This window comes from Vicugna pacos, chromosome 3 (assembly GCF_048564905.1).
Source record: "Vicugna pacos chromosome 3, VicPac4, whole genome shotgun sequence".
NCBI classification, from domain to species: Eukaryota; Metazoa; Chordata; class Mammalia; order Artiodactyla; family Camelidae; genus Vicugna; species Vicugna pacos.
This window is the reverse complement of record NC_132989.1, coordinates 2,534,238-2,560,669: the sequence shown is the minus strand read 5'-3', so window position 1 is coordinate 2,560,669 and position 26,432 is coordinate 2,534,238. Positions and strand designations below refer to the sequence as shown.

At 57.5% G+C, this 26,432-nt stretch overlaps 1 protein-coding gene across 1 annotated transcript in view; it reads right to left on the bottom strand.

Annotated features, from left to right (window-relative positions):
* Positions 1-7,998: 7,998 nt before the first annotated feature.
* The window catches only part of OBSCN (obscurin, cytoskeletal calmodulin and titin-interacting RhoGEF), a 161,854-nt gene continuing 143,420 nt past the window's right edge, over positions 7,999-26,432 (bottom strand). The window contains exons 93-118 of the mRNA XM_072952458.1: positions 21,953-22,150; positions 21,048-21,144; positions 20,616-20,737; positions 19,954-20,066; positions 19,627-19,795; positions 19,377-19,443; positions 18,723-18,923; positions 17,864-17,924; positions 17,297-17,374; positions 16,781-16,953; positions 16,648-16,674; positions 15,866-16,018; positions 15,724-15,769; positions 15,510-15,587; positions 13,130-15,164; positions 12,349-12,429; positions 11,924-12,034; positions 11,606-11,773; positions 10,550-10,672; positions 10,188-10,358; positions 9,847-9,931; positions 9,344-9,583; positions 8,899-9,122; positions 8,681-8,756; positions 8,355-8,504; positions 7,999-8,245 (exon numbers count right to left, since the gene is read on the bottom strand). Of these exons, the coding sequence (XP_072808559.1) occupies positions 8,068-8,245; positions 8,355-8,504; positions 8,681-8,756; positions 8,899-9,122; positions 9,344-9,583; positions 9,847-9,931; positions 10,188-10,358; positions 10,550-10,672; positions 11,606-11,773; positions 11,924-12,034; positions 12,349-12,429; positions 13,130-15,164; positions 15,510-15,587; positions 15,724-15,769; positions 15,866-16,018; positions 16,648-16,674; positions 16,781-16,953; positions 17,297-17,374; positions 17,864-17,924; positions 18,723-18,923; positions 19,377-19,443; positions 19,627-19,795; positions 19,954-20,066; positions 20,616-20,737; positions 21,048-21,144; positions 21,953-22,150 (5,225 nt within the window). The 3' untranslated portion in view covers positions 7,999-8,067. The remainder of the gene's footprint in view (positions 8,246-8,354; positions 8,505-8,680; positions 8,757-8,898; positions 9,123-9,343; positions 9,584-9,846; positions 9,932-10,187; positions 10,359-10,549; positions 10,673-11,605; positions 11,774-11,923; positions 12,035-12,348; positions 12,430-13,129; positions 15,165-15,509; positions 15,588-15,723; positions 15,770-15,865; positions 16,019-16,647; positions 16,675-16,780; positions 16,954-17,296; positions 17,375-17,863; positions 17,925-18,722; positions 18,924-19,376; positions 19,444-19,626; positions 19,796-19,953; positions 20,067-20,615; positions 20,738-21,047; positions 21,145-21,952; positions 22,151-26,432) is intronic.

Sequence of the window (26,432 nt, the reverse complement as noted above, 5' to 3'; positions counted from 1 at the left end):
CCTCAGGCAACAGTTCTGTAGAGACTGGTAGTTGTAACTTTTCCAGTCTTTTCATCTCGCAAACACCTGCGGCATGTTTCTCTTTTTGACAAATCAGCCTATCTTGCAGGACTCCGGTTCCATGACCTTCCTGGAGAACGACTCAGAAGCCAAACATGATTATACATTTGAATTGCTACAATAAAATGAGAAACAGCAAAATCAGTAACTTCAGCTTTAACGATGGGCCTGGGGCTGGGAGCAGTGTCTGGTCGGTCAGGCTTGCTGACCGTTCCAAAAGCAAGCAGCAAGCATAAAGCCAAGAGTTAGTTAGCCTAAGTGCGGCCATTCTACTATTCCTCCTTCACCACCATCGCATCAGCAGCAAGCCTGTGTGGTAACATCCCATTTCTCACCGAGACAACAGGAGAGATGGGCTACCTCACCTGGAACAGAGCTGTCTTAAATAACTTTACTGAGGTCGTACCTCCAACTTGACTCGTAAAGGTGCAGTTCAGTGATTGTCATTAACTTCTGGTTGAGCAAAGAGCACCGCACATCCCATCACCCTTGGCAGACGTTGGAATTCTTCCCAGAGCGGAACCTGGCTGGCGACCTGCAGGGCGAGGCTCCCCGCCCTGCAACCCTTATCTTCGGCCACGCCTGCCACCCTGCCCTACTGCAGCGGTGCCCCCAGTATCTGCCCTGAGACTACGCCCCGCCAGCTGTTCTGAGGGCGCCCCAGGTAGTATCTGCGCCAGCTGCACCCGGGCCCTGGGAGCTGCGAGGGCCTAGGACCGCCCAGTCCCATCCGAGCTCTGTGCGACTGCCAGGTGCGTGCTCCCCGCGCACTTCCCTAGGACCCCCAGCTCCTGCGCTCCCCCACGCAGCCGCCCTTCCTGCCCGCAGCTCCCCTTCCCCTGCGCCACTCGCGCCTAGCACTCCTCCGTGTGCATCCCACATCCCTCCATGCTCCCTTTTCCAGCCCCACACACCTACACGTCCCCTGCTCCCTCTGCCTCTCCATGACCCGCAGGCCGTCCACGGCCTTCATATCTGCGCTGCACCCTTCTCCTCCATGTCCTGCCTGTGGGACTCCACACCCCTCTGAGCCCCGAGGTCTGTGTGCTTCGAGTCACCCACCCCTTGCGGTTCCCTGCATCCTCCTACCTCCCTTCTGGAACCCTACATGCTCCTGAGAGAGGTGGCACAGAGCCACCTGTGAGCCTGTTACCGAGTCCGAACAACAGGCCAATAAATCGAGAGATGAGGTGTTGGGGCAAAGAATAGCTACTTTATTCTATTTGGAAAGCCAGCTGACCGAGAAGATGGCAGACTAATGTCCTGGAGAACCATCTTCCCAAAGTCAGAATGCAAGCTCCTTTTCTACTAAAAAGGGGAGGGTGTGTGTTTGATTGTTGCAGACTTCTTGGTGTAGGACTTTTTGTTCTTGGAATCGTTTGTTCTGTCCATGTGGGTCAGGTCATGATACCCCTGTAAAACCGCTTATAAAACAAACGTTATTTTCTATTCTGCAACTTGAGTGCAAAAGTATTCATATCCTTAAAGGTCAGAGAATAGGCTCTCCTGAATATTTCAGGCCAAAGGCAACATTGTGTTACAAAAGGTGCAGAACCAGCAAGACTAAGCCTAGGAAACAGGCTTTTGAATATAAAAGGAGCCTGAATTCTGACTTGAGGAAGATGATTCTCCAGGACATTAGTCTGCCGTCTTCTCTGTTTTCTGGCTTTCTAAATAAAGTCGCTATTCCTTGCCCCAACACCTCGTCTCCCGATTTATTGGCCTGTCCTGTGGTGAGCAGAATGACTTTGGATTCGGTAACAATTATATTGCTATGTAGATATAGATATATAGAGAGTGATATAGGTAGATAAATATAGATACATGTAATTGAACATATATTAGTCAATATTTTAAATGCGATCAACATATTTACATATACAAGTATATACCTTTGTTGATTGAGTAAAATGAATATATAGAGGTCTATCTGAAGGTCCCATCTCAAAACATAGTCACATTCTGAGGGCCTGGCAGTTAGAATTTGAACGTATGCATTTGGAGGGACACAGTTCAGCTCACAGCAGCCTTGAAAGGTGTGTACAAGAAGGTGGCTCAGACAGAGAAGTCATGACCCTAGAAGCAGCACCATGGTGAGCTCCCCAGGTTTTCTCTTTTTCTTCATATATTTCAGACTTGGGGCAAAATAGGCCAGCAACTCAGAAACACCAATGGACACAGACAAAAAATGCCTGCTCTCTCTAGCCATGGGACTAGGACAGGGGCAGCGTGGTAGGACAGAAAATACTTTTCCAATCTGAACGCTGGATGTTCTAGACTGTGGCTTTCTCCAAGTGGTAATGGGGTGAGCCAAACCCACCTCCACTGGGGTGATGTCTGAGAAGGCCAAGTAGGCAGCTGGACTTTCAACACTGCTGCTCAATTCCTGGGCATCAGAAGATACCAGAGGGCAGCTGGAACTCCCACCTATGCTCTGCAGTAACAAGGACCTCCACATCCCCAACCCAGTGGAGGCTAATTGGGGTATCTGAACTTCTGCCTCTACCTGGCAGTACCAAGGTGGAGTCAACACTTCGCCTGCCAGAGTAATGGTGGAGATAGCCAGTCTGGAGTGTTTTCTGTTACCAACAAACAACTCTCTGACACCTGCTGGGTGTCCAACAGTTCAATTCAGTTTTGACACTAACTACCAGGAGTTGGAGTCAGATTCTGCAGGTTAAGGACTCAGACTCAGCCCCACAAGACTGCCTCCACTTCAGATGCCAGTTGCAAGTCCTAAGCCACCTGTACTTCTGATCAACCCACTATAAATCATGGGTTCTCACAACCCCCTCCTCCAGTTTGATAATTTGCTAGAATGGCTTGCAGAACTTAGGAAACACTTTACTTATGTTTACTGGTTTATTATAAAAGATACAACTCAGAAATATCCAGGTGGAAGAGACACGTGGAGCAAGGTATGGGGTATGGGGATGGAGATTTTATGTTCTCTAGGCTCACCACCCCCCCCAGCAAGTTGACGTGTTCAGCAACCCAGAAAGCTCTCTAAATCTTGCCGTTCAAGAGTTTTCATAGTGCTTAATCTCCAGCACCCTTCCCCTCCCTGGAGGTCGGGGTAAGGCTGAAAGTTCCAGCTCTCTAATCACTTGGTCTGCTTGTGACCATCCTTATCCTGAGGTCACCTAAGGGTCCCATACTAAGTCACCTCATTAGCATAAACTCAGGTGTGATCTAAAGGAGTTCTTTAAGATTAACAAGACATTCCTATCACGAAGAAAATTCCAAGAGTTTGGGAGCTCTGTGCCAGGAAACTGGGATGAAGACCAAAAATATATATTTTTATTATACCACAGCAGCTAAAACTTAAAGAAGAATCAGAGTCTTATAAAATGAAAGGAAAATGTCATCTCCATAAAAAATAATTTGTCATAACCAAGAACTCAGGAAGATCTCAAACTGAGTGAAAAAAACAGTAGAAACCAACACTGAGATGAGAAAGATATTGGAATTACCTGACAAAGGTTTCAAAGCAGCTATGATTAAATGCTTCAGAGAATTACAACCACATTTGAAACAAATAACTAGAACGGTTCAGCAAAGAAATTGAATGTCTCAGCCAAGGAATAAAGATGTAACAAATGATTAAATAGAAATTTAGAACTGAACAGTACAGTAATCCAAATAAAGAGCCCAGAAGATAAACTCAATAGTAGAATGGAGGGGGCAGAGAAAAACATAAGTGAACCTGAAGATAGAACAATAGAAATTATCCAATCTGTAAAAAGCATATAGAAAATAGTGTGAAAAAATATGAACAGCCTCAGGGACCTATGGGACTCTTACAAAAGATCTAGCATTGGAATCACCAGAGTCTTAGAAGAAAAGGAGAAAAACAGAAGGGCTGAAAACTACTTAAAGAAGCAGTGACTGAAAACTTTGCAATTTTGCAAGAGATGTAAACCTGCAAATTCAAGATGCTGAGCAAACGTCAAACAGAATAAACTCAAAGTCCACACCAAGAAATATAATTAAACTTCTGAAAATTGGGAAAAAGAAGAACACTTGAGATCAGGCAGAGAAAAATGATACCTGATCTACACAAGATAAACAATTCAAATGACAATAATTTCTCATCAGAAACCATAGATGCCAAAAGGAAATGGAAAAAATGTTTTCACATATTGAAAGGAAAGACCTGTTACACTGGAGGAAATACTTTTCAGGAATGAAGGGAAAAATTATTCTCAGATGAAAGAAAACTGGGACAACTGGGTCACTAGCAGATCTACTTTAAAAGAATGGCTAATAAAATTCTCTACACAGAAAATAAAAAAAATATATATGGAAGAGATTTGGAAGATCAGGAAGAAAGAAAACGGAGTAAAAATATGGGTAAATACAATAAACTTTCGTACTCTTCTTGAATTTCTTAAATTATCTTTGGTGATTGGTGCAAAAGTTGTAATATTGTTCCGGATGTATGTAGAGAGTATATCTGAGACAACTGTATTTATAAACAGGGGAGGTAGAAGGGGCTAAAGGGAGATTAATTTTCTAAATGTCACTTGAATTGGTAAGATTACAATACCAATACACAGTGATAAGTTATATGCCCAGAGGGACCACTAACAAGCATACACAAAGACATACACTCAAGACCAGTGTTATTTTTTGGGGGGTGGGGGTGAGGGTAATTAAGTTCATTTATTTATTCACTTATGGAGGTACTGGGGATTGAACCCAGTGCACTTTACCACTGAGCTATACCCTCCCCCGACAAAGACATACACTCAAAAACACTACAGAGATCAAAACTAAAAATTCTAAAAATGTTCCAGTAACTCACAGGAATGCATGGAAAAGAAGAGAAACAAAAACAGAAATAACAAACAAAAAAATAACATGACATACTTAAGCTCTAACATATTTATGTTGCGTTAAATGTAGATAATCTAAGTACAACAACAAAAAGACAGAACTTGGCAGAGTGGATTAGAAGACTTGACCCAACTATATGCTGTCTATAAGAAACTCGATTTGAACATAACAATAAAGGCCAATTAAAAGTGAAAGGATAGGGAACGGTGTATTATTCAACCATTAATCAAAGGAATCCAGGAGTGGCTATGCTACATTAATGTCAAATATAGTATGCCTTCATACTGAATACTGATGCAATAATCCTCAGCAAGATACTAGCAAACTGAATTCAGCAGAACATTAAAAGGATTATACACTTTGACCAAGTGGGACATATTCCTGAAATGCAAGGATGGTTCAACATTCAAAAATCCATCAATCCCTAAATAAACAGAATGTAGGTGGGAAAAACACATGGTCATCTTAATGCAGAAAAAGCGTTTGACAAAGTTCAACACCTTTTTATGATAAAAAAATACTCAACAAACTAGGAACAGAAAGAAACCAACTCAACATAATAAAAATGATATATTTTAAAAACCCACAGTGAACATCATACTCAAATGATGAAAGACTGAAAGCTTTTCCTTGTTCCTGATCAAGTCAAGGATTCACACACACTTTCATCACTTCTATTCAACGTAGTACTGAAAGTCCTAGCCAGGGCAATTAGGCAAGAAAAATATAATAAAATTAATCCAAGTTGGAAAGAAAAAAAACGATCTCTGTTCCCAAATGATAAGACCTTACATGTAAAGAAACCTAATAAGAGCTTATATATAAAGAACCCTAAAGAGTCTACAAAAAAATCTGTTAGCACTAATACATGAATTCAGCCACGGATCAGGATACAAAGTCAACGCACAAAAATCAGTTGCTTTTCTATACAGTAACAATGAACAATCTGGAAAGGAATTTATGGAAACAGTTCAATTTACAATAGCATCAAAAAGAATAAAATACCTAGGAATAAACTTTACCAAGGAGGTGAAAGATTGTACAATGAAAACTAAAAAAAAAAAAATTGGTGAAATACATTAAAGAAGATACAAATAAATGGAAACATATCCCATGTTCATCGACTGCAAGACTTAATATTGTTAAAATGCCAATACTACCCAGAGCAATCTATAGTTTCAATTCAATCCCTGTCAGTTTCCCAGTGACATTTTTTTTTTGCAGACGTAGAAAAACCTATCCTAAAATCCAGTGAAATCTGAAGGCACCCCAATTGGTAAAGCAATCTTGAAATGGAGCAAAGCTGAAGGACTCACACCTCCCTGATTTCAAAACTTACTGCAAAACTAGAGTAATCAAAACAGTGTGATACTGGCATAAAGACAGACACACATGCCAGTGGAACAGAATAGAGGGCCCAGAAATAAACTCTTGCAAATATGGTCAAATGATTTTTGACAAGGGTGCCAAGACCATTCAATGAGGGAAGGGCTGTCTTTTCAGCCAATGGTGCTGGGAAAACTGGGCATCCTCATGCAAAAGAATGAAGTTGAACCCTTACCTAACACCATATACAAAAATTAACTCAAAATGGACCTAAGAATTAAGTGTAAGACCTAAAACTATAAAATTCCTGTGTATATACACAATATTATATATATATATGTAATATTATTCATTCTTCAAAGGAGGGAAATTCTGCAATATTCTATAGCATGGATGGACATGTTGCTAAGTGAATAAGCTAGTCACAAAAGGGCAATACTATATGATGCTACTTACATGAGGTACCCAGGGTAGTTAAATTCATTGAGACAGAAAGCAGAATGGTGGGTGCCAGGGGCTGGGGACAGGGGAGAATGGGAAGTTAGTGTTTAATCAGTATAAGGTTTCAGTTTTACAAGATGAAAAGAATTTTGGGGATGAGTGTTGGTGATGGTTGCAAGCATTATGAATATATAACCACGGAACTGTACACTTTAAAGTACTTAAGATGATAAATTTTGTTATTGCTGTAAAGTCAAATTGAAGAATTATCTATCAAGCCATGAAAAGACATGGAAGAACTTTAAATTATTGCTAAGTGAAAGAAGCCAATCTGAAAAGTCTAAATACTGTATGATTCCAACTATATGAGATTCTGGAAAACGCAAAACTATGGAGACAGTAAAAAGATCCTTTCAGTGGTTGCCAGGGGTTAAGAGAGAGGGAAGGATGAATAGGTAGAGCACAGAGGATTTTTAAGGCAGCGAAACCACTCTGCTTGAAAGGAGAGTGGTATGGGGCTGGTGAGGGGCTGATGTGCAGGGATGGGGATGGGAAGGGCTAAGGAAGAAGACTCTGCTCACTGCAGGACCCTACCAGCCCAAGAGAGCCGAGAGCGTGTGCCCACCTCCCTTCCTGCATTGCCAGGTCAGCCAGTGAGGAGGAAGGTGGGGAGCAGCTGACGGGGCAATGCAAGGTCACAATGCCTAGGACCCAGGCCACTGGGCTTAAGATTGGTTGAGTTGAGTGGCCAGGTCTTGACTGAGCTTGCACAGCAGGAGAGAGGGAAAGTTATGTGTCTGTGCCCTGTGTTTGGGGGTGGGGGATGTCAGTTCAATTTTGATGTTCAGTTTCCAGCTGAGGTGTCTTGGGTTCAGGTAAGAGCTAAGGAGTAGGTGTCCAGTGTGGGGACACGGTGGTCTGGAGATGAGGAAAGCCAGGAGGGCTGGCTTCACCAGCATGTCTCAGTCACCAGGTCCATGAGACTCACTGAGAACCAAGAGGTCAGCGCCTGCTGTCCAAACGCTCCAGCCTGCGACCCCCAGGGGACAGTGCTGTGGGGGAACAAATCGGAATCCTTGATATGGGAACAAGCTATGCGCCTACAATTAGGTTTTTGGGCATGTGTCCATGTCTGATGCAGTTAGGAGACACGCGCACAGCTGCCTGCAAGAGCACGCACTGGGCTGGTTCAGCGGACTCTAGTCCTAAGGACCCCTGGCTCGCAGCCCAGGACAGGGAAGGGCAGATCTGCCCTCCCCCGAACAACAGGAAGGTGGCACGGTCCTCACCCCCTCCCCCAAACGAAATAAAACAGAGGACGCCTCAGCCAATTCTGCTTTTTATTGACATGTCTGTGCAGATGCAGCGAGTCCTGGGAGACGGAGGGATGTGGCCCAGCGTTCAGCGCACCTGGGCCAGGTTGTGCTTTTTGTACAGCAGGGCCCGCCTCTTCTCGCGCTCTCCCACGAAGGCGCGCAGACGCGCAGTGGGGAAGGTCACGGCCGCGGGCGGGGAGCGCGCCGGACCCTCCTCCGTCAGCCACGGGCACTGCAGGCAGCTGGACGCACACGGCCGGCCCCTGGAGCGCGGGAGGGCGGCATTAGCCGCGCTCCTGGGCTCCCGGCGCTGAGGCTGCACAGGCCAGGACATAAGGGGATGGAGCCGGCAGGGTCGGTGGGGATGCCTACCAGGGGTGTGCGCACAGCGTGCTGCGCAGGAAGGCCACAGCGCCCCCGGACAGCCCCGCGTAGCAGCGGCCCAGCTGGATGAGCCCCTTGCGCAAGGATTTCTGCAGGTCGCGCGTCCCCTCGCTGCTCACTGGGTACTCGGCGCTCAGCCTGCGTGCGTCGGGGGGGTGGGGGTGGGGGTCATGTGACTGAGGTGACCCTCAGTGGATGAGGGTCACGGGGACCTGGATCACGCTCAATGGTTAGGCAAACACGAGAGTCTGGAGTCACCCTCGATGGACCCCAGGCTGACCCCGTCACCCCGCCAGGGCACGTGGAGAACTCACATGATGAAGGCTGTGACGCCTATGGCCCAGATGTCGGTCTGCGGGACGGCACCCTGACCCTCTAGGAGCTCCGGAGCTGGGGACGGCACGGGGTACGGGGGGGACAGATGAAGGGCTGGGTGTTTGCAGTGGAGCGGGCAGGGAGACAGGGCTGGGGCGGGGCTTGCTCCTGGCACCCCCCTCTTCCAGGTCTGGCCCGGTGACCGCGCCCTGCGCACCCATGGTTTCTACGTAGTCCTTGAACCTCTCTGAGGGCAGCGCCCTCTGCTGGGCGAAGCTCTGGGCGTTTCCTAAGTCGATGACCTTCAGCAGGTTGTACTCGGTGACGATCATGTTCTCAGACCTGAGGTCTAAGTGCAGGATGCCCTGGGCGTGCAGGTACTGGGCGGCACTCAGCATCTGCCACAGGTAGTCCTTCACCTCTGACTCCGAGTAGGAGGCCCTGGGGACAGGGGGCCGCTTAGGAGGCAACAGGGAGGGGCCCCCAGGCTCTGTCCACAGCAGTGCGGCCACAGGGGAGCCCCAGCTCTCCTGAGCCACCTTGGTGGTCGGGTCAGTGAAGGCGGGGCCCACCGGGGTTGGGGTGGCGGGTCGGGAGTCGGGTCACAGTGTGCCCCACCGGGCCCTGAGCCCCGGATCCGGGCCGGCCCCCACGCCCCTCACCTCTCAGCCAGGCAGGGGAGCAGCTCAGGCCCGGAGCACAGCTCCAGGATGAGGACCAGGTGCCGCGGGCTGAGGTAGGCGGCCTGCAGCTGCGCCAGGTGCGGGTGCCGCAGGCTCTTGAGGGCCTCGTACTCTCCCAGCACGGCCGTCCTGTCCTCGGGGCGGTAGGGCACAATCTTGGCAGCCAGCACGCGCCCACTGGCCTTCTCCCGGCACTGGCGCACCACGCTGAAGCGGCCCCTGGCAAGGGAGCACGGGCTGGGCTGGTGAGGAGCCCTCCCGCCTGGGGGGCCCCTGCTGGCCCCCGCTCTCTCTCTCCTTCCCAGTCTCTGAGAAGCAAGCACAGCGGGGAGGTGGAGAAGCAGGTGGCAGATGCTCTGAGGCAAGAGTGGGTGGACATGATCAGCGGGGAGGGAGGCTGGGGCTGAGCCGGCTAGTACGAAGAGCTGGTGGTGTGGAGGAGGCCACGACACCGCCGCCCACCATTCCCAGATGCCCCGCACCTTCGGATCTGTGTCTGGAAGGCGAAGGTCTGCGTGCTGGGGAGGGGCTGGGCTGGCCCTGCGGCACCGCTCTCCTCTTCCGAGGCTGTGGCAAAGGGAAGCCGATGACTGGGAGAAGGCACCCCTGTGGCCCCATCTCCCCCAACCTTTTCTCCAATCACTCCTTCCCAGACACCCGGACAAGGGGCCCTTCTCTGAACCCTTGAACACTCTGACCTCTCATTCCTCAGGCCCTTTGTGGGTGGGGAGCCTAGTGGGCAGAACGGACCGTCAAGAGTGAGTATGTGTGACTCACTGAAGCTGCAGGGCGCGTTCCGCAGGGGGAAGGCAGAGTGGCTCACCCAGGTGGCTGGGCCCTCCCAGGAGGACCTGCTCCGAGGGGCTGCTGTAGGGGCCCATGCCCGCCTTGCTGACACAGGCTGTCCGGAAGGTGTACACCCCGCCCCGAGAAAGCTTGCCGGTGAGGTAGCAGCAGTCAAAGATGTCCGAGGCCAGCGTGCTCCAGCTGCCGCCTGGGTCACATGGGAGCAGATGAGAGGCAGCCTGAGGCCTTCCCAGTCCACAGTCAGGGTGGAGAGTCCCTGGGTCCTTGAGGGAGGTTGCTCAGGGGCACAGAGCAGCCAGGCACTTCCTCGAGGCCACCCCACAGTGAGCTGGGCACCCCCGCCACCCCAGGAGATGAGGTTCAGGAGTGACTCCATACCTTCCAGGCTGCACTGCACGATGTAGGTCACAGGGCCACACGACTCCACAGGCTTCCAGACCAGCAGCACCCCATCGGCATAGACCTCCCCAATGTCCGGGCGCGGGGAGGAGGAGGGGCGCTCTGCGGAGCCCGTGGTCAGCAGTCTGAGGCAGGCTCCCAACTCCCAAGGGCTGTCCGATGAAGCTCGGAGCCCCAGCCAGCCCTCCTCACCCTCCTGTGCCCCACACTGCTGCCAGGCCCCTGAGCCCACTCTCACCTGGTCCAGTTCATCTGGGGGTCCCTCCCAATGTCGACTAGTAGGAGGTCCCTTCCCCAGTGCCTCTCCTTCAACGGGCCTTGAGGAGGTGTCTGCCCTACCCAACCCCACCAGGCTCCCCTCCCACTGGTGCCCACCCAGAAACCCCAAGGAATGCCTTGCTCACAGCCTCCCATCCATCCCAGGCTCCAGTCAAAGTGGCCTCAGTTTTGCCAGCCTGCGGTGCAGGGCACGTGGGAGTTGGCCCCCTCTGGGGATCAGGCCAGAGGTCTGAGAGCTAGGTCTGCAGCTCCCCTAGAAACACACCCCAGCACTGTGTTTTGAGATCATGGTTTGACTGTAATAGAGATACCAAGTGGGAAGCAGCCCCTGCATCTTTTGGAGTGACAGGGAGGGAGGTACCATGGGAAACGCAAGAAGAAGGGCCCCCAAAGGAGAGTCAGGAAGAGGGCCTGGCTCGTGTGTCCCCTCTTGGGGGTCCTGGTCTGCAGAGCCAGCTCGTGCCTTCTGTGGCCCCTCCAGGCCCTGGCAGTGCCAGGATGTGGATGCCCTGGGTAGTGGGCATCACATTTCCTGGTCCCTCTCAGTGGAGGGCGCTGGGATAAACCAGCTGACAAAGTGAGAGGTGGTCTCCAGGCGCCCTCGAAACCACCCGTTCGGGGCAGCCAAATACCCCTAGCCTTCATGGCAGGTCCATGCACAGGCCCCGTTCCGGGACAGACACCTCCAGGAGGAGGCAATGGTGGGGGGTGACCCCCTCCCCATCCCTGCGGAGAGGGCCCTGCCTGGCTACTCACCTGCCTTCCGGAGGACAGCCGTGGTGGCCACCGTCCCCAGAGCATTGCGCACACTGCACGTGTACACCCCCAGGTCCTCAGCTGTCACCACTAAGATGGTCAGAAGCTGGAAGTTCTTGAGCGTGGAGGATATGAGGAGGCGGCTGCTGCTCTCGAGAGGAGCCCCGTCTGCAACAGGACGGTGTGGGCCCTGCCTCGTGGCTGCACCTGGGGCTCACACCCTCTCTGGCCCCTGGTTTTCCTCCGTACAGTGAGAGCGATGCCCTCGCGGAGCACGCCCTGCTCCCTGACCCCAGCCTCGGGCCAGGGCCTCTTTACCTTTACTCCACGTGGCCTGTGCAGCGGGCTGGGCTGACACTTGGCAGGCCAGAGTCACAGACTGGCCCAGGACCACCACCTCGTCCGACAGCTCCCTCAGGAATGATGGCGCTAGGGAAGCGAGGCGAGGTGAGCCTTCAGAGGTGACCCCAAGCCTGGACGTCGCCATGGGGATAGGAGAGATGTGCCCCGCCCCCCCACCCAGCTCACTTAAGACACTGGCGTCTACTCCAGAAAGGTTTCAGGGACGGCTGGGCCCCGACGGCTGGGGCGCTGGAGCCCCACTCTATGTGCTCAAACACCCGTTTGTGTGCGCCTCCCCGCCAGCCCGTGCACTGGTCTTGGCACCGCGGAGGGGGCGGCCCTCCCCCCCAGTCGGGTCCCTCAGGCTGCATGGAGACCCAGCCCCTGGGCAGTGCACCCACCTCGGTCCTTGCTCTTCAGGCCTGACAGCCGGAAGGAAGCCAGGCCGGCCTTCTTCCTGGGGGGGCTCTCCTTCTCCACACCTGCAGGGAGGAAGTAGCCACGGGAGGTCACACCTGAGGGGCCTGGCTCCTCTGCGAGCGTGGGAGGAAGACTCTGGGGCCACCTGTCAGATTCCCATGTGGCAGAAAAGCCTAGATCCCAGGGACTCTTCCTGGAAATGAGCTAAATCTGCTGCAGAGGGCACCCTCTTCCCTGCCCCATCAGCATCGGTGCATCCCGGGCTGGGGCACCACGGGCAGATACGGCCAGCAGCTCAGGGGCCACAGGTGCCTGAGGAGGCCTGGCTGAGAGCTCTGGGGTCAGGGTGGTCCCCGGGGGTCAGGGATGGTCTGAATCAGGGAGGGTCTGGGTTAGTGAGAGTGTGGGGTCAGGGATCGGCGGCGGGGAGGGGGAGAGGCCCAGGGTCGGGGGTCAGGGAGGACTGGCCCAGTTCCTGTCCTGTCTGCAAGGGTATAACACAGTTGCATTACACCCAAAACTGGGCCTCAGATGCACATGGGGAGGGATCGAGTCTGCAAACCTGACCTCAAAAACAAGCCACTGTGTCACTGGAGGTGTGGGTGGCACCGTGACAGGGGAGGGGAGCATAGGATGGGGGCTTCCTGCATCACCCAGGCAAGTTCCTGAGCTGTGTTTTAGGGCATGGGACGCAAGGAGCCCCAAGGTGCAGAGGGGGGATCATGGATGTGCTCAGTCCTGGGACAGGGTGGGGATAGTAACCTTCAGGCCTGCCCCTCAGGAGGCGGGAGATGTGGGCCACCGAGGCCCTCACCCTCCGGCGTAGCCCCAGCTCTGCTGGCTCCTCTAGCAGCAAGTGCCTCCCCGGGAAGTGGAAGAAGCTTCTGGAGGGGGGTGACCACTTCCGCTTCCGGCCACCGGCAGCCTCCCCGAGCAGGGCCCCCATGTCCTCTGGCTCCTCTGTGATCTCCAGGCTGGTGGGCGGGCCCAGCGTGCCTGCCCAGGGCCACGCGGCCTCCGGGAGCTCAGCCAGCTCCTCTTCAGCCTCAGACTCAGGGGAGGACTGCAGCTCTGCCTTCACAGGCTTGGGGACCTTCCTGAAGATCATGAACTCAAACGGGAGGTATTTGATGTCGTACAAGTCAGACAGGTTGAGGTAGGCAGGATCCACCTCCGAGATGTCCAGTGACACAGTGTCAGCCGCCTCTGGGTCCCTGGACAGGTCCCGGATCTGTACAAGTGACACCTGGGAACCCTCACTTAAGTCTTCCCATAAGCCCAACTCCTGGGAGGCTCTCAGGGGGACCCTGTCACCCTCAGGGAGCGGCACTGTGCTCGCCTGCGGGGATGGGCTCTGGGCCCCTGCTTCGTCCTGCTCCTCCGAGGACTGAGAGGCAGCCCAGGCCATCTTGGCCCACATGGGGCCCTGCCCCAGCATGCCACCAGCATCCCCACCAAAGGCAAAGGTGCCGTAGCCCGCCACCCCCGCATAGCCCCCACGGCCTCCCAAGGAGAACTTCCGTGTGGTCGCCTGCTCCTGAGGCCGCTGTGGGCCGGGCGAAGACTGGGACAGGTCCTCCGTCTCCTGAGCCAGGCCTTCAGCGTCCAGGGAGGGGCTGGGCTCCGTGCCCTTTGGGGAAGCTGACCCTGGGGAGCTGGGGGTACCAGGCCTCCTGGGAAGAGGGCTGCCCTTCAGCCCCATCTTAGAATCTGCCTGGGAGCTTGCTGGGGATGGGGAGGAGGAAGCCTTCGGCTCTCCTGAGATGAAAGGGCTCAGGGGTGTCACGAGGGCCTCTGTGTCGTGTCCTGGAGGGAAGGAGCCAGGAGGTCGCGGTACAACCACACCAGGGGGGCCACAGCCCTCCTGGGGGGCAGGACTCCACTGGGGTTGAAAGGAAGGGGTGGCCTGCCCTCCAGAGCTGTCCTGGAACGGCCCCCCTTGCTGAGTGGAGCACTCATCACCACCGGTGGATGGAGACAGTCTCAGTCCCTGCAGGGACGCCCCCGGTCGCTCCATCCTCCTGGCACACGCGTCGCCTCCAGGCATGCTCTCTCCTCGGGCCCCCTGCAGGCTGGAGGAGGCCGGAGCTGGACACTGCCCCTTGCTGCAGGTCTTGGTGGAGGGGCTGGCAGTGTTTGGCCGGTCGAGGTCCAGGGAGCGGCTGCGGCTGGAGGCCTTGTGGGTGCCTGCAGCAGGCATCTGCTGGGTGGTCTCAAAGGAGGGTGTTCTGGCCATCAGGGCAGCCTGCTCCTCCCTGGCGGCCTCCTCCTCCAGCGCGCGGTGTTCCAGCAGTGGCTCTCGAAGGCCGGGCAGGGCTCCGGAGAAGTAGCCGCCCTTGAGCAGGTGCCGCCGCCGGGCCGGGTGCCGCCTGCTGCCCGCAGCCGGGCACCCGAGCTCTGGGCCCTCACCCACCTGCTGGTAGAAAAGGCTGCGGATGATGCTCTGCCGGGGCACACAGCCCAGCGCAGCCGGTGGCTCTGCACCCTGGGGTGATGCGGGCACAGGAGCAGCTGCGGCTGGTAGGCAGGCCTCGGCCTCTTCAGGCAGGCTGGCTGAGGGCCGCAGGAAGCCCCGGGGGTGCAGCAGCGGGGAGTGGGTCACCGGGGAGGGCGGCAGTGACTTGGCCCGGGCAAACGGCGCCAGCTCATTGTCGGAGGAGGAGGAGCTGCTGGAGGAGGCGCTGGCGTGGCTGTGCAGGTGCCGGGCCACCCCAAGAGATGGGCTGTCAGGCGGGCCCTGGAGCAGCTCTGGGATGGAGCGCATCACCAAAATGGACTTGTAGCTCATCAGGGAGCGCTGGGGGTGTGGAGGACAGGGCGTCGTCAGCCAGGTGCCCGCTGCCTTCCCGGTGCTTAGTGGGCCCAGAGGGGTGCTCAGGATATGGGGAACATGAAAAGAGCTGGACTCCAGTTCCAGGCTCTGTCATTTTGCCCCTGCCCGGCAGGGACGTTGCACGTGCTCCTCCCCATCCTGGTGGCTCAGGGAGCCAAGTCCCCAAATAAAAGATGCCCAGCCCCATTTCCCTGCTCCCCCAGACCCAGAAGGGGCACTCAGCAAGCCCTCCGGGCCTCCTTTCCCTCTCTGGCCACCTGCCCTCTCTCCCTCATTCTCTCACTCCCTCCTCAAGGCAGCGCAGCTCACCTGCCAGCGGCTGCGGGCCAGGAGGAACTTCAGCTGCTTGGTGTTGATGAAGTGGGCCTCCTCCGCGGGCACAGACTTCTGGGGGGAGCCCAGGTGAGAGAGACACATTGTGGAGACACCCTGGTGCACCCTGTGGCCCAGACAGGCCCCCCACTCCTCTTATCCTCAGTTTCCCTCCTTGTGAGCCAGGCCAGCCCAGGTTCAACCTACTTACCAGGAACCAGGGGTGGGCAAGGCACTTGGCAGCGCTGGGCCGAGCCCTGGGGGAGAGGAAGGACAGGGTCAGGCCAGGTGGTCAGCTGGTCCCTGGGGCAAGCATGAGGACCCCGGGCAGGGGGAAGGGCGTGCGCACTCACTCTGCGGCCCTCTGCAGGGCAGCCTTGATGAAGTCTTGGGCATCCTCACTCAGATGGGCAGCCATGGGGCTGCTCCAGGACACCCGCCCCTCCAGGACATTCAGGAGTGTTGCTCGGTCACTCTCGCCAGCAAACGGGGACGAGCAGGTCAGGCTGAAAGCAGAGACATGACTAGCTTTCAGTTGTGACCCGAATTTCAGGGTCCATGGGAGGCAGGTTGCCAGGACAGGGAGTGCTGGGTCTTATGGGGATGGTGGGGCCTGGGGGGCCCGCAGCCCTGACTGGAGATGCCCCTTAGCACCACTCTCATCCAGCCCTGAGAATTCCAGCGTGGCTCAGATTTGCCCAGAGATCCAGGCTCAGCTTGAAGCAAGGATCAAGGATCAGTCTCAAGAGGGCACCTGGCCTTAGACTGAGGTAGGGATCAGGGCACCACCTGCAGAGGAGATCCAGGCTCAGGCTACACCGCCAGCATCCTCAGGGCAGCAGTAACTCTTACAAGGGGCCTCTGGACAAATCACCTAGACCCTTTAGAGAAACAGCTCAGTGCTCTTCCCCGTGACCCAGCAGAGATCCTCTGTGACAGGGTGTGTGTGAAAAGCACTTGGCAGAAACCCCTTATCAGAGTTGGCTGACTGTATGTTCCCAAGATAGTTGCCCCCTGGGCCTCAGATCTCTGATCTGAGGAGCAGTCAGCAGTTCAACAGCTTCCCGGAGGCCTGCTGAGGAGGGGCTGGGTTGGCACTGGAGGAGCCGGCTGACAGGAGCAGGGGTCTGCTCACCTGAGGTAGGAGATGACCCCCATGGCCCTGCGGGAACAAAACCGCAGCCGTTAGTCACCTAGGCCTTGCTTGCTGGGGAGGAGGAGGAGGCAGAGAGTGGGCGGGGGTGGGGGTGTGGGTGGGCCCCACTCACCAGATGTCGGAGGCCTCGCTCACAGGGGTCTGCTCAATGATCTCAGGAGCCACAAACTCAGGGGAGCCATACTTGCTGTACTGTGGCTCTGTCGGGGTGATTTTTTGGGCAAAGCCAAAATCACAGATTTTAATGTCTTCTCGAGCAGGATGCACCATCAGGATGTTGGGGGGCTGTTGGGCAGAGTCAGGAGTGCGTGAGTGCATGCCCTAAGGAAATGACTCCCAGGACTGCTGGGCTCGGGGAGGACACCTGGGGGTCTTTGAGGGTGAGACCAGGATTGGGCAGTGGGCAGCCCCATGGGCAGGTTTCTGCGCCATCTGGGGTTGGCTTCTGTTCCATCAAAGTCACACCCCACCTGAAGGGGCTGCTGTAGGTAGTGAGCTCCCTGTCCCCAGAGGTAAGGAAGTCCTAACAAGGAAGCTGGAAGTGTTGGGTCTGCAGTCTCTCAGCCTACAGGGCCCAGGCTCCCACCTGCCCCTCACTGAGCCCTGGGGGCACCAGGATGCCACATACCTTTATGTCCAGGTGGAGGATGCCATGGCTGTGCAGATAGTGCAACCCCTCCACCAGCTGCTGGATGTAGACCTTGACCTGCAGCAAAGGCTGGTGCTCAGGTGAGAGAGCCAGCCTCGACCTCCCTCTCCACTTACTTCTCTGCTCTGCTCCCACCTACAGTGCCTCCACTTCCCTCCAGATGTGAGCCTGGGATGGTGGTCCAGCAGGGGAGGTGACATGCAAAGCCTCATAGACCCCTGCAGCTGGGGGATCCGAGGCGGGGCAGGTTTAGGTGTGTGGAGCAGCCTGAGCAAAGCAGGAGGGGCCCGGGGGAGCAGGCGAGGACTGGCCAGCTGGCCCAGCGCTGTATGGGATGGGGAAGCAGTGAGCCCAGGACACGGGGGGGCGGGGGGCTCTGAGAGCCTGACTAAGGAGATGCAACACCCCATGAGACCCTGGGGTATCCTAGAAGGTCTCTAAGTGGAGAAGCGCTGCGTCGGGGAGCTAGTTTGAGGGAGAGGTGGTCTGGGCAGAGGGAGCAGGGAGCCTGGCGGGGCATGCACGCAGCCCAGGAGGCATGGTCACCTCAGCCTCTGTCACCACGCTCTTCTTGAACAGGCGGTCCAGCAGCTCCTCCGATGAGCATCTGGGATCCCGTTAAGGAAAGCTGTAGGGTCTGGAACACTCTCGGCCTCACATCACCTGGGGGGAGTCTTATGTCGGGGTGAAGGTGGGGGGCCACGCTGGGGAGGCTACTGCTTGCAACTGAGGAGGATGGGAGGGACAAGAGACCCCAAGGAGAGGGGCTGAGGCCAGTGGGCAGCAGCACAGGGGGAGTGGAGGCATCCTCTCTTCTCATCAAAGACCACAGGCCCCGCTCCCCCCTCAGGGGACACTAACTGAGGAGGTGGGGATGAGGCGAGAACACGTGACATTCAGAGCCCTTCAGCGGGAAAGCGAGTAGTGCGGTGAGACCCAGAGGGATCAGGTAGCGTGTGTCCCCCTCCCTGGAGCCTGGCAGGCATCCTAAGGAGCCTCAGAAACTAAATAAGACGGCCAGCCTCCTTGCTGGAAAGGCCCCGTGGAGAGCGGGAGAGCGCGAGGAGACCGTGGAGGCACGTCTTGGACCTTCTGGACACAGCCCTGCCCTAATTCCTGGCCCACAGGACTGGGACCTGTGAGGACTGTGCAGTGTGTGTGTGTGTATGTGTGTGTGTGTGTGAGTGGGTGCGGCGCGGGGTGGGGTGGGCAGCGTTAGTCACGAAGCATCAGCAAGGTGGAGCACGGAAGCCAGGCTGGCTGCGCCCGCGAGGCGGTCGGGCCTGGGATCACCAGAACCACAAGCCCCCCGCAGCCCTCCGGAGCCCTGACCGCCCAGGGCGTGCGCCCCGCCCCGGCCCCGCCCCGGCCCCGCCCCCTGCACTCTCAGTGGGTGGCGGGATACAGTTCCAGAATGAGGATCAGGGTCTTGCGGGTCTCAAACTGGTCCAGCAGCGCCGTGACCAGCGGGTGACTCAGCCCTACTAGGATGTCCCGCTCCCGATAGGCCTGGGCACGCGTCCTGCTCCGCAGGGGAATGAACTTGGCGGCGCAGGACATCTGGTTGCCCTTGTGCTGCACCCTCTTCACGAAGCCGAACACGCCCCTGGGAGGAGGGGAGCCCACACTGGGCACGAGCGTCGGGGCTCCGGGGAGGGGGAGAGGGCTGGGGTCCTCGGGCCGGGCTCCTGGGGGATACGGCTCCCGTGGGGCGGGGTTCCTGAGAGGGAAGGCTCTGGAAGAGCCAGAGCTGGGAGTGGGGGAGGCGGGGTCCTGGTGGGGCTGAAGTTCCTGGAAGGCAGTGGATACTCTGGGGGAAGGGGCTGCTGAGAGGTGGAGTTTCGCAGGAGGCAGGGGCTCCAGACGGCGAGGGTAGGGGAGGCAAGTTCTCCTTGGGGGGGGGGGGGGAGCGAGTGCTGAAGTCAGGCACTCCAGGGTGGGGAGATTGTAGGGGTGCAGGGGGCTGGGAGCTCTGGGGACTCTGGGAGCATGGTGGGCCCCAGGGGGCAGCGCTCCAGGAGGGTCGGCGCTCCTGGGCCTGGAATAGGGGGAGGAATACCTTCCAATTTCCTCCTTGACCTCGTAGAAGGAGTGCAGTTTCCTCCGATAGCTTTGCTCACTGTCCCCTGTAGCCAGGGAGGAGGTAGCTGTAGGTGTGAGCAAAGATGACTGCCTTGTCACCCTGTCTGACAACTTTATAGTGTCTGTTGGGGCAACTCCCTGTGCAAGCTCATGAAACACCTATACCCATGGCCCTACAGGCCTGCATGAAGCCGAGACAGGTCCCGGAAGGGGGGTCCCCCACTCACCCCCATGGACCAGCAGCTCTGCCTTGCACAGGACCTGGCCACCAGCGTTGCGGGCCAGGCATGTGTAGACACCAGCGTCATGCTGGGCTACGTCCCTTAGCACCAGAGAGTATGTGGTCCCTTCCTGTTGCTGTCTGAGTCGGGGATTATCCACCAGCTGGACGCTGTCCTGGAGACATAGGAGGGCAGGGAGGCTGTCAGCCCACCGTGGGGGACCCCAGAATGACGGCCCAGCCTGACCTTCAGTGGGCGCTGTGCCCAGTGCAGTGGGAGTTTCACATGCTCCCTACCCCCTCAGGCAGGCCCCCACCCCAGGCCTGTCCCTACCTTGTACCAGGTCACCGTGGGCTGCGGGCTGCCCTCAATGACAGCCTGGAACTGCGCTGTGCCACCCCTCTGGGCCTGTACATCCTCAATGGTGACCTGCATGGATGGGGGCCCTGGGGGTGGGGGAAGGAGCCCATGGGAAGAGGCCAGGCTGTGCCCCACCACAGCCTGTCCCGTGTTGAAGTCTTCCATCCCCGGCCTGCAGTCACAAAGACCCAGCTCCGGGTGGGCTGGCAGCACCCCAGCTGTGTCCTGGTGCCCTAGGTGGGCAGGGAGCCCCTGAGATACGCCCCAGGGTGAAAGAGCTCACCTGCCTCCCAAGTGAAGGCAACCCCTTCCTGACTCCCCCCAGGCCCCTGACGGTTAGGAAGTGCTTCCTTCAGTCTAACCTCTGTCTCTCCTGCTTCAACCTTGGCTCTCTGATGGCAGGCTACACAGAACATGCAACCATGAGTGGGGAAAAGGGATCCGGCATCAAGGTCGGCCTCTCCCCTATCAGTGATGCCCTCTGAGGGGACAGGGGACACAGTGCAAGCAGCAGCAGGGGCCCTGGCCACAGTGAGGTTGGGACATGCCAGGTGGCTGTGCAGGCCCCTGCATGCAAATGTCCCCCTAGCCCAGGACAGAGCAGGCACACTCTAACCTGCTGCGCCCCCACCTACTTGCGGCACCCGTATCGCTGGCCTGGTACACAAAAGTCCTGTGCGTGGTCTCTGTGAACACGTGGCTGTGGATGTCCCAGAGCTCTGTTGCACCTGCCGGGGGCCAGGCAGCGCCCTCCATCCTGGGACCACGGAGCGGAATTAGCCGTCTGCCCCTACCTTCCACTTTTGGAGCGAGGGTGGCAGAGCTTCATGATAAGATAGGGGTCTTGCCCTGCCTCCACCCAGGGGACTGCAGCAGACTCTTTCAGAGGGGATGTACAGACAGGGGCCCCCAGTGCTGGATGAAGAGGGTGCTTGCCCCAAGGGTGGCCTCTCCTCCTTGCCCTGCCCTTGGGCTGGCAAGGAGAGTGCAGGCGTGCTGTGACCCCACCCCTTACTCTCCTGCCCCCCGGGATGACCCCTCATCCCCCAGCGAGCTGGGGAAGTTACCGGATGGGCACAATGCGTTCCTGGGCCTCAGTGTGGGCCCGTGAGTCCTGCTCCAGGCCCTTACTGGGGAGAGCTCGCGGCACCGCCTGGGGCTCGCCTAGGGGGAGGCAAGGGGCCCAGTGAGATGGAGCCTGGGGACTGTCCCTCAAGATATGTCACTGCATCGACCTTCAGAGCTCAGAGAGCGGGACCATGTAGCGCCGGGGCCTCAGGTGCACAGGGTCCGCATCATGCACATGCACCTCGGCCCCCTGGGCCTAGGAGGAGCGGCCCACAGCAGCATCCCCAGGGGCCTGGTCTGCCTGGGGCACTGGCAGCTCCCTGCTGCTCCTTCCTACCTGCCTCCCCCTTCTCCTATTCTGCATCTTTTTTCTCCTCCTCCCCCCACCTATTTCTGCCTTCTCTTTCCCTTTCCCTTCTCCCCATCTTTCCCTTCTCTCTCCCCTCCTCCGCCTCTTCTTCCTCCCCACTCTCCTTCCTCCCACTTCTTCTCCCCAACCTCACAACCCTCCTCTCCCACTCCATCTGTCCCCTCTCCTCCTCCCCCTGCCCATCACCTTCCCAGGAACATAGGGTACCCAAGCTGTCTGCTGAGGGCCGACCACAGTAGGCCTCTGGCTCTGGGGACAGACATGCTCGGGGTGGGGAAGGACCCTCCATCCCCCCCAGAACCCATACTCTTGCCTGGCTTCATAGGCTGTGCGAGGGGTGGGCCTTGTCCAGCCCCCGCCTCCCAGTGTGTGGAACCATCAGAATGTTGGGGGTCCCCAGGGCTCTGCCAGTTCACCCAAAATGGGCGCCCACAGTGACCAAGGTTGGTGTCAGAACAGAGGGGCAGTTAGGGGAAGGGGGGTGGTCCTGGAAACAGGTAGTACTTTGCCTTCAGCCTGCTGCCACTGCCTCACCAGGTGCTTCTGCAGCCTCTGTGCCTGGGGGCTTCGGGCCGGCCTCCTGGACTTCAGGTGGGCCTCCGGGTCTGGGGCCAGGGCTGGGCTGGTCCCCTGCGGAGGGTCCTGGAGACTCCGGGCACACCAGCGTCCTCTGGATGGATGTGGTCTCCTGGTCTGCTTGCTCCAGAGCAGCTGGGGGTGGGACAGTAGCATCTGTGGGGGAGGCAGGTCAAAGTGTAGGAGTGAGAGCTGGCCTGGTCCCAGGGAGTGGGAGACTGCCCATATGCGCCAACCCCGAGCCACCCTTCCCACTTTCCTCCCCGCAGCCACCCACTGGGTTCAGGAGGTACTGGAGGTGGAGACCCCTGGGAGAAAAAAGGGTCCAGAGACTGAGCCAGGAGACGTGGCACTCTAAGCAGGAAGCCCAGGACTGTTCCTCTCCCAGGGTGGCACCCAGATGCCCTCGTGAGAATGTCGATGCCTCTAGGGGCAGCTGGGGCTGGACACCCTCTCTCCACTCTGGTCTGACCCTCCGTCTCAGCTAGTCCCATCCCTTTATTCTGGGGCTGGCCTTCCCCTGCAGCCTGCTCTGGAGCTCAGTGTGCTGGGCCGCCCAGGCCCACGTGAACCCAGTCCCACAATCTAGGGAAGCTAGAGACACTCTGATGCCAAATCAGGGGCCAATAGATGGTCAGAAGTTGGGGTTTTTTCCTGGTCCCCCAGGGCAACCCTTGTCGCCCCTCCCAGCAGCCTTTTCCCCTCCATGAGCCACTTGGTCTGACCCAGACCACTGCACCCTCACCTGGCGCTTGCCCTCAGTCCCTAATGCAGCCCCCTTCTCCACCTGGCTGCCAGCTCCTGTGTGGCCAAGCAGGGATGCCCGCAATTCCATTTCTCAGGTCCCTCTTTCTGGAGCCCTCCCCTGCTCCAGACCCTCTTGTTGATCTTCAGTATGCTTGGGTCCTCCAGGCTGCAGAGGCAACTGGGTAGGCTGCTGTTTGTCTGCCCTCTATGGCGCTGGGGCAACCATCCTGTCCTTACCCTCTCCAAGCAGGTCATCAGGACCCCTGACACGTCACCCCTCCACCTGTCCTGACAAAGGACCTGGTGGCACAAGAGGCAGGAAGGCCTGTCGGTCCCAGGCAGACAGGGACCAGTCACTGTGGGCTGTCCTGATCACGCCGTGTGCACCTGTGACCAGCCCCTCCGCCCATGCGGGAGCAAGCTGGGCAGGCGAACTGTCACGCCTCCACCCAGGAGCCCCAGGACTGGCCAGACCCCACAAGGTCAATGCTGGGTTGCCAGTGGAGGGGGCCTCGGCTGCCCACTCAGTCTTAAGGGCCAGGCCTGGAGGGGCCCCTGTCTCCCAAGTCGCCAGGGCCACCAGGCAGAGAAGCAAAAAAGAGCAAAGTGAAGGCAGTGCAAGGAACCGCTTTATTATTATCATCAGGGTTGACTGATGGGGGATGTTCCCACACAGAGACCCTGGTCCACCCTGTAGAGAAGGCCCAGGAGGGTCTGCAGAGCTGAGCCCCATACGGGCCTCCTGGAGGCCAAGAAAAATGTTCATGGGTAAGATGTGGCTTGGGGGAAGCCCCCCACCGAGAGACAGCCAGGGACCCCCAGCCTGGGTGAGAGGCAGGGCTGGGCTGGCACTGACCGCTGGGACTGGGGCCTGAGCCGGGGCAGGCAGGGCCCACATGGCCTCCACCACCTCGCGAATGGTGCAGGACAGCTGCCCAAGTGCCTTCCTTGTGTCTGGAACCCCGAACCCAAGCTGTGGTCTGCGAGTCGCTCCAGCCTGTGCTCGCGGAGCGGCCTCAGTACACTCCGAGATCACAGACGTGTGTGTAATGTCCTCAGCGGAAGATCAAGTCCTGTGAGGTAGGAAGTGCCCAGCGTGGGCTCAAGCCCTGAGTTGTTGGAGAGCTGGGGGAGGGTCAGAGCACACGTGTCCGAGGGGTGCAGGCTTTGGGACTCTCCTGAGCTGAAAACCCAGGGCAGCTGCAAGGCAAGGTGGCGCTGGTGCTAGGCAGGGTCCTAGACCCAAAGCCACTTCCTTCTTTCTGCTGCCCCCGTGCGACCATGACAGCCGCGTCAGGGGTGTCCCAGCCTCAAGAGTCTCTCATCTCAGCCTCGGCCACCCAGCTCCTGAGGGTCTCTGCCTCAGCCCTGGGAGGGGCCGGGGGCCTCGTCCCCATCTGGGCAAATGTGCAAGGTGACAGTCTCCCCTACCGTCCCAAAGCCGACAGTCTGGGTGGAAACCTCTGTTTTGAAGCTGCTCTGGCCACTGTCCACAGAGCGCTGGACGTGAGTGCAGAAGGACGGCTTCCGGGACGTGGCACCTCCAGCCCGGGTTTCCCGCAAGCAGAAGGAGATGCCCGCAGGGCCGAGGACCTGCGGCCCCGATGGAGATGCCTCCGGGGGCCTGGGCACGCGGCTGAAGAAGCCGGGAGAGCCTTGGGAGCCTGGAGGGCGCCCCACATTGAGCAGGATGGGCTGCCCCACAGTGGGCTCGCTGATCTCTCTCTGAAGCACTGAGATCTCACAGGGCGGGTCATCAGGAGCACTGGACACGGGACCGCTGCAGCCAAAGGTCTCCCCTTCCTGCGGCACGTAATCCTCCAGGTCAGCCAATGTGAGCACACGGCCGTGGTGTGTGAGGATCTTGGGGTCACGGCCCTGAAGGCCATCGGCACCCAGGGGCTCCTCCATTTGGTAGGTACTCCTTCCCTCCTTCTCCTCCAGGGGGTCCTCCTCCTCAGTGGCCCAGGGAGGGGACAGCCCAGGGGTCTCTGGCCCTGTTTCCACGTGGAAGACTAGGGGCTCACCAACATCGACCGTGGCCGGGGTGTCCTGCGCCACCTGCTTGTTGTTGGAGTTGTTTGTGTTGGGGTCTTCTCCAGGCATCCTGCCCGGCAGTGTGAAATGAAGCCCCTCCGAGCTGCCAGGTGTCTCTCTGGCCAGAGACGCACCCCTTGGGCCCGTCTTCTTCACCCGGACTTCGATCGTCTCTTCGACCTCCACCCACTTGGGCTGGGGCCCGGCGCTCCCGCGCAGGGCCGGCGCCTGGGCCTCGGGCTCCGTCACGTACAGCGCGGGCACGGTGGGCCTCCAGCCTGCCTCTGCCTCGGGCCGGCAGGGCTGGCTGGCAGCCGGCGACTGCAGCAGCTCAGGGGCCAGGAGGCCCGGCCTGGGCAGGCTGGCAGGGTGACAGGGGCGGGAGGGAGACTTGCTGGGGGACTGGCGTCGGCCACGGGGGCTCTTCACCACAGTGGTAATGGTCTCCTCTCTGTGGGGAGAGGGCCGAGAGGAGATGGGCACAGCACGTGCCGGGGGCCAGCGCAAGAGATCGGGTTTAGTGTACCAGCAAGCGCGTGGTGACATTGCATAAACAAACGTCTATGCGTGCTTGAGCCTGATCCCCAGGATCGCCAGCCAAAGAAACAAAGCACAAAGCCTCATCTGGCCAACATCGGGCTCTGGGTGCACGGATCTCAATACGAGAGTCATGGTGCTGGAGGAGGCCCGTGCTGCATCACACAGGTGCCTCCAAACCCCAGACGGGGCCAGTCTCCCCGCCCTGTCCGCGGCTGTCTCATTTTGAAGGCACCAGCCCTCGTTACAGAGCTAACGGACAGGGGTGCAGGGACACGGCCCTCCTGGTTGATCCTACTAGGGTTTTGTGCTTTGTATCATGGCGGGAGGATGGTGGGGCAGTGGTTAGCACTGGGAGCGCTCAGAGGGCAGGCACCTCAGTGATCCTTGGTTAGGGACAGGCTGGGCAGCCGATGCTGCTGGTGCAGGTGCAGGAGGATGGCTGGGATCTTGACCTGTGGTCTGTGTTCCTGGCCTCTCGGTCTGGGGGTGTGAGGCCCTTCAAGGACACCTGGCTCTGGGCATGGCTCAGCCATCATGGGCTGCGTGACCTCAGACAAGCCCTTCTCTTCCTTGGGCTCCATTTCCCCAAACGAGAGGGGAATGGAAGGGGGAGAGGAGACAGAACTCAAGGCCATTTGCACGTGAGCATGCATGGGGTGCTGGCCAGGGACCTTGCAGCAATCCAGGTATGGACAACAAGGCTGAAAAGGACCTGAAACGTGCCCAGAGCCAAGAGTCAGAAGCCTGCCACTCTGCCAACCAGAGACCCTAACCTTGCCAGGTATTGAGGGTGAAATGAGTAATAGGCAGGGAGCAGGAATGCACTGAGTAACAAACAGCCCCTGAGTAACACACAGCTTTCCTGGGCCCCAGGACCTGTATTTCCCCTTGGGCTCAGGCCGAGAGACCTGGCAGGCAACTCAGTGCTGTCACCAGCTGCCTGAAATGACTTGGACTTTGTCTCTGTCCTGTTCAGCTTTGCTTCTGTCTGACTCACGGCTCCACTGGGGAGTAGTTAATCTCAGGCACGGGCCCAGAGATGTATGGCCGCACCTCAGGGTACACGGCAGTTACAGACCCTGCCTCCTCTGGTCCTCACCTGGTAAAGGGGAAA